Consider the following 6616-nt stretch of genomic DNA (forward strand, 5'->3'; position numbering starts at 1 on the left):
TTATCACGCAGGATGAGAAAGCGCCCACCAGGGCAGCGTCTTTCCACAAAAGACAGAGAGCGGAAAAAGAAGAAACCAGTTGGTAAAAGCAAGTCAAAGGGAAACAAGTCTCTCCAACGCATCGACATATTTTAATAGAGAGAAAAAAAAAGAATGGCTCTTTTACATCAGAAATCATCCGAATGCACTCTGGCAGAGCTGGATTTATTTTCAGCACCCATGACTCAGCTGTCTATCGACGATAAAATTTACACGGAAATTTCTCCTCTGTCCGCTATGACTGACGGGGGTCCCATCGAGTTTTTTATCCCCGGAGATGGTGAAAAATACCTGGATCTTAACGACACCTTGCTACACCTGCGTGTGAAAATTACCAATCCCGATGGTTCTAACCTGGCCAACGACGCCGCTGTGGGTTTCATCAATTATCCTCTCAATACCCTCTTCAGCCAATGCGACGTTATTCTGGGGGATAGATTAATTTCCCAGTCTAGCGCCACACACCCCTACAGAGCCATGATTGAAACCCTGCTCAACTTTTCTGAACATACGCTAAAGAGTCAATTCAGCGCGGGGCTTTTTTACAAAGACACGGCGGGGGCTATGGATTCTATCGACGTAGCTCCCAACGGCCCCAATAAAGGGCTAGTACAGAGAGCGGCCTTCACCGCGCGCTCTGCAGAAGTACATCTGTTGGGTCCTCTTCACGGGGACATATTTTTTTGCGAAAGACTTCTTTTGAATTCTGTGGATGCCAGAATTAAACTCACTAGGGCCAACAACGCCTTTTGCCTCATGGGAAACGCAGTCTCTGATTTCAGACTCAGAATTTTGGGAGCATCTCTGTTTGTCAAAAAAGTCACCGTCTCCCCAGCCGTCCGTTTGGGTCACACAGCTGCCCTGCAGAGAGGGAACGCCCTTTACCCTCTGTCACGCGTTAACGTGAAAACATTCTCCATCCCTCAAAATTCCAGAATATGCAGCCAAGAGAACCTGTTTCTCGGGGTCATGCCAAAATATATTGTTTTGGGAATGGTAAATCACGAGGCCTTTACAGGGAAACCAGACTTATCACCCTTTAATTTTGTCCACAATGATGTGGAATACGTTGCCCTCTGTCAAGATGGTCGACAGGTCCCATCTAAAGCTTTTCAGCCACAATTTAACCAGGGGATTTCAGTCAGAGAGTTTTACAACCTGTTTACAGCCACGGGTAGACATCTCAAAGATTTACCTCTGAGCATCGACCGTCAAGAGTTTGGAAACGGATACACCCTGTTTGTGTTTAACCTTAATCCTGGAGAGGACACCGAGGCCTTGTCTCCAGTTTCCAGCGGGAGTTTAAGGCTGGAGATGAGATTTAGGGTCCCCCTGCCTCAGACCACGACTCTGGTGGTTTATGCCTGTTATGATTCTGTTTTAGAGATCAATTCTAAAAGACAGGTGCTGGTAGACTATTACTGATTTTTTTTTTTTTTTTATTGAAACAATCGTCATGAACAATCATGAGCTAGAGAATCTTTTGAGCCCTTTGTTGGGAGATATTTTTTGTGGAGTGTGGCCCTGCGATCAGTTACCTCTTTTAAAGTCTAGTTTCAGACTCCCTGCCTATTTTATTGTCAACACGCATGAAAGCCATAGACCCGGAGAACACTGGATAGCTTTAACGTTGGAAGCGGGGGGTAAAGCCACCTTTTTTGATTCTTTTGGATTTCCACCAGACTTTAGTCATTACCCCTCAAGCATTTTACAGTTTTTGGAAAATCAGCGAGGAGTGAAAGAAATTTTTTATCACACCCATCAACTTCAACACCTTTTTTCTCTAGTCTGCGGTCAGCATTGCGTTTATTATCTCTGCCAGAGGGCCTGCGGGTTATCTTTTAAACAAACGCTGTCTTTGTACCAGGAGGATGCCATAGAAAATGACCGTAAAGTTTCCAACTTTGTGAATAAATATCGTAAATGCATCAAAGCATCAGAATGTCAGAGCTCATTCATGCAACAAGTACCGTGTGCTTTACAAATGTTTAGAGAATGTTACCGTTTGTAAAAGATGAATAAAAGTTTTAAAAAAAAAATCAGCTTGACTCTGTTTTTTTTTTAAATGATATACATTTTATTGAGTGAAAAATAACAATTAATAGTTGATCCAGTGTGAAGAGTGAGGGGTTTTTCTCCTCTTGGGATTTGCTTTTGCGCCCCCGGGGCCCAGCAAAAACTCCCCCTCCTCTTCTTCTTCTGCTTCTCCTTCTTCCTCATCTCGCTGCAGCCCGTGAAATTTGAGACGTTCATATTGACCTCTAGCCTTGGGGTTTTGGATGGAAGTGAGAGGAATGTTCAGCCCTGCCAGTGTGTCCAAAAAATTCATCCAGCCACGGGGTGCAGATTGTGCTTTTTTTTTATAAGAGAGTGAGAGGTTTTTAAATAAATCAATCATATGAGAACCTTTCACAGCGATCCCCTTATAAACAAATTCCCCTTTAGAATTCCACCCCGCATCGCTCTGGGATAATTTCCCGATGATGTATTTAGTGTTTTTGCGATCACGTGGGGGCATATTTTTTAACACATCATCCATGACATTGTCGGCTATGGGTTCATTATCGTCCGGTGGCTTCTCGGTGGGGGAATGCAGCGTCAAAGACACTCGTTGCTCTTCCTGCTGACCCTGCTTCATGAGTGTGAGATAACGCTGCAGTAAGGCATCATATTTTTTCATTTTTTCATACTGATTCAACCCTGGTTCATTTAAAACGGCTCTCATTTTTGCATCCAGATCATTTTCAACCGTTTGTCTCATGTCTGACGGTTGTTGTCGTGTCAGTCGGTTCAACTGATGAGGTGAAACAAGAAACATTTTCGACATGGTTGATTCAACAATGTTAAAAAAAAAAAACAAACAAACAAAAAAAAAAAAACACAACAACTTAGGACTTGCGGTTGAAAATCCCTCCAAAAAGCTGACCCAGGAGTGGGACGGCTGCAGACAGCAATGGAAGAATAAACCCACCCGACTGCTTGAGCAGAGTCTGGCGTTTGTGTTTCAGACTGGTTTTTTTATCAGCCAGTTGTCTGATCAATTTTTTACGGCTTTTTAGTTTTTTGAACTGACAAGGGGAGAGTGGGATGTTCCCCTTCAAGAGGTTTAACGCCACCTCACTCAGTGCTTGGAGAAAGTCTGATGAGCAGTGGGAGAGAATCGCCTTACGTTTCTGGGGTGTGGCGTGATACAAAGCCGTCAGTAAGGGGCCGTTTCTTTTTAATCTTGCAGACATATTATTTGGTTTTAGGTACGTACACGGCTGGCCACTGTTGAGGAAGCAGACCCGTCCTCAATCTGTAACGATCTGGGCAGGAAGGCGTGAGGTCGACGATTAAATATCCGTGAGAATCTTTGACTGCGTCTTCATAACTCTGCATGAAAAAACTCTTTTGCGTGGGAAAGATTTGATGAGCCAGTATCTTGATTTGTAATTTGTCACGGGGGTTATTAAACAACACCATATAGTTGCTGTTTAGACTAATGGTACGACTGTATTTACCCCTGTGAAACACATTCTGCGTCAACATCATGACGCTCATGTTTCTATGATGTCTGTACTGGGTGAATATTTTAGCCACTTCTGGATGGTCAGAGGCCTGGAAAATGACGTCGTCGAGTATAATCAAATGACGTTGATCAGGAGGAAACAGGTCTTCATCTTCAAAAGAATCAGGCAATCCTTTGACAAACTTGATTTTATTCATCTTTTGCATTTCTTTGTACATGGGTTGAAAAGAAGTATAAATCCATACAATATTTTCAGGTAAACCATTCATGACATGTTCACAGTTTTCTAATACACTTTTTACAAAGTAGGATTTCCCACACCCACTCGGCCCCACAATCAAACAGGAAAAAGGCATTTTTAATCTGGGGTCAAAATCAACCTCCTCCATTCTAAAAACCAAAAGGCAAACTTTTTCCCTCTTTTAAGAGACGTCTTTTGTCATACACCACTCTAAACTTTTTCTGAAATGATACATTTTTTAGTTCAATGCTCTTTTTATCCCTCACAATCTGTTGTTGGGGTATTTCTATTACATCCTGCACGTTGTTGTTGATGTAACCTTCCACCAGCTCTTTCACACTGTCAAAGTTGACCCTTTGACTGGTTTCACTCGTTTGCGTGATGCCTTTAGCGCGGAGCACCGTCTTTTTTTTATCTCTGGTCTGATACGCATAACTCTTTGGCCCCGCCGCAACAAAGTCTTGAATGCTGTCGCCTCCCAGCTCGTCTGTAAGCTGACCCAAGTAGTCACCGAGTTCTAAAGGCGTCTCCCCTTCTTTCACGACATAAACGAGGCTGTCTGTGTCGGTGTAAAGGACCTTTTCCTGTAAACGTTCTAGATAACTGTACATGGTCAGACGTGCGTAGGCGGTGGTAAATGCGGCTATAAACACATTGTTGGTTTTACCCGGGGGCACAACGCATCGTTTGTGATGATTCCACTGCACCATCGCCGTGTGGTCATTGATAAAGTGGAAATACTTGATGTCATACAGTCCTGAAAACATCATGTGGAGAAATTTTTGTGGGTCATTCATGAGTGTGGTCTGTGTGAGGTTGCTTCTCTGTGCAAATTTTCCCCAGAAGCTGTTGAGACATAGTTTAGCCACTTGTCTCTTGGCCGGGTTGCTTTCAATTTTATCAGCATCCAGCAGAATGCCTTGATGAGTCTGATAGTCCCTGATGTACCTATCTCTGCTCTCTTGATCCCTCGCTTCAGGCGGGTAACCTGAGGCTTCCTGCTTACCTTTCAGAAATGTGTGTATATAGTCTACGAATATCGCATCGCTTTGCTTATCAAAGTGCCAGACCTCTGTGATTTTACCCAATCTGTAGCCAAGTTTGAGGGCCTTTTGCAGTTCAACACTCACCCAGACCCCCGTCAAGGCTCTGGCCTCATCATCGTGGTGGCATGGAGAGCTCTGATGATTGATTTCGGCACATGTGCGGCAGAGCGCAAACACTAGTTTACCGCGTGAGGTTTTATGAGGTAAAACAGGGAAATAGAGGCCTCGAGGAGGATAGACTACGCAGCTGACGAGGCCAAAGTAGTTTTGTGGATGGTCAAAATCTCTGTAGATGATGGTAGGATGCCCCAGTGGGTAGGGAAAGCTGCAATTGACATAAGGATAGAGCGACGTGACATCGACATAATGCACCTTTTCGTTTGGAGCAGCTGTGTATCTCAGTCTAAACGCATTTGTCCTTCCGCCGAAAAGCGCCTGACGCGGGCTAAGTGGGGTGGGTGCCTGAAATTCCTTCAGAAACTCTATCACCCCTGGATGAGATTTAGTCATTTCACACCAATCGTGTTCTGTCATGACGAGGACGTTGAGACCGTAAACAGACTTTAACGTCCTTATTCTTTCCTCGCTCGCAGCATGCAGCTCACCAAAACTTCCACCGGTTAATGGATTAGTTTCATGGGGCTGGAAACATGTGGGACACCCGTGATAGAAACACCCGTGAAATTCCCACACACACTTGCCATCCTCTGTCTCAGCATAACCATCTACAAAATATTGGCCAATTTGTTTCTCTCCCCTGTTTAAGGCATGTTGGATAAAGATGTTTTTGTCGCGCGCCTCCCATTCTAACCACTGGATAGATGCATTGGAGTAGCGTTTAAATTGTCGTCTGTAATCGTCTGGCGAAGGAATGGCCAGAGAGTTGGCAGGCAGAAAATTTGTGACAAACACTTTTGTGCAGGCTGAGGCTATGGTGATGCAGCTAAAGGGGTCTACTTTAGTATCACTGAGAAATTGTTTTCTGAACGTAACACAGCCCTGAAGCAGAATATCAACGTCATTTTTACAATAACGTCTAGCTTCTGTTTCAAAGTTAAAACGACCCAAGGCCGCTTTTTGGTACCAGACATAGAACCGCTCCTGTTCTTTCTGTGACATCCGCTCTACGCCGTAATAATGAGCCGAGGGGAATGACCCCTCGTATTGGAGGTGCTGGTCAGAGCTAAAGAGATGAGGGAAATAGCCCTTGCTTTGCTCAGAGAAACCTAAGGCCACAGGCATGGCACTCAGACGCATAGGGAGAAAAGACAGCGAGTCTATGAATTTTAGACTATAATCGTGTTCTTCTAAACAGAGGAGTTTACTGCCTTGCATGAGAATGGAGGGTTTTAAACCTAACTCAAGCATGCTGTTGAGAACAATGTAGGCATCAAAACCTTTTGAATTGTGAGCTATGAACACGGTGCCTCTGTACCGAGGTCTCCTGTACTTTAAAAGAAAATCTTTGACGCATTTCTGGCCAAAAGATGCCCACTCTAAACCTTGCAAAGTTTTAGTGCAGACCAGGAAGGCAATGTGCACGCCAGCGCGATTCACAAACGTTTCAAAATCATAGAAAATAATTTTGTCGTTGTACTCCTCAGTTGCCATGCGAGGTTGCATATAGCAGAGATGACTGTTTGTCAGATTGTCAGTGTTTTCCCCGCATATCCTACATTTTGGTTTTAGACACTGGTGAGCTTTGCCTTCTCCCTTTATGGCAACATAGTATGTGTTTTTGCATTTTAGACATTTTTTAACCAAGTCGCAGTTACTAGC

At 44.0% G+C, this 6616-nt stretch overlaps 1 protein-coding gene across 1 annotated transcript; it reads left to right on the forward strand.

Moving 5' to 3' along the window:
• Positions 1-219: 219 nt before the first annotated feature.
• LOC310932960 (uncharacterized protein F54H12.2-like) lies at positions 220-1464 on the forward strand (the record flags this gene model as incomplete). The annotated part of the gene is made up of 1 exon (XM_083896375.1): positions 220-1464. The coding sequence occupies one exon, from the start codon at positions 220-222 to the stop codon at positions 1462-1464; it is 1245 nt and encodes a 414-aa protein (XP_083752501.1).
• Between the last annotated feature and the right edge of the window lie 5152 nt (positions 1465-6616).

Source organism: Microchirus variegatus (assembly GCF_963457635.1).
Source record: "Microchirus variegatus genome assembly, chromosome: 1".
In the NCBI taxonomy this organism is placed as follows: Eukaryota; Metazoa; Chordata; class Actinopteri; order Pleuronectiformes; family Soleidae; genus Microchirus; species Microchirus variegatus.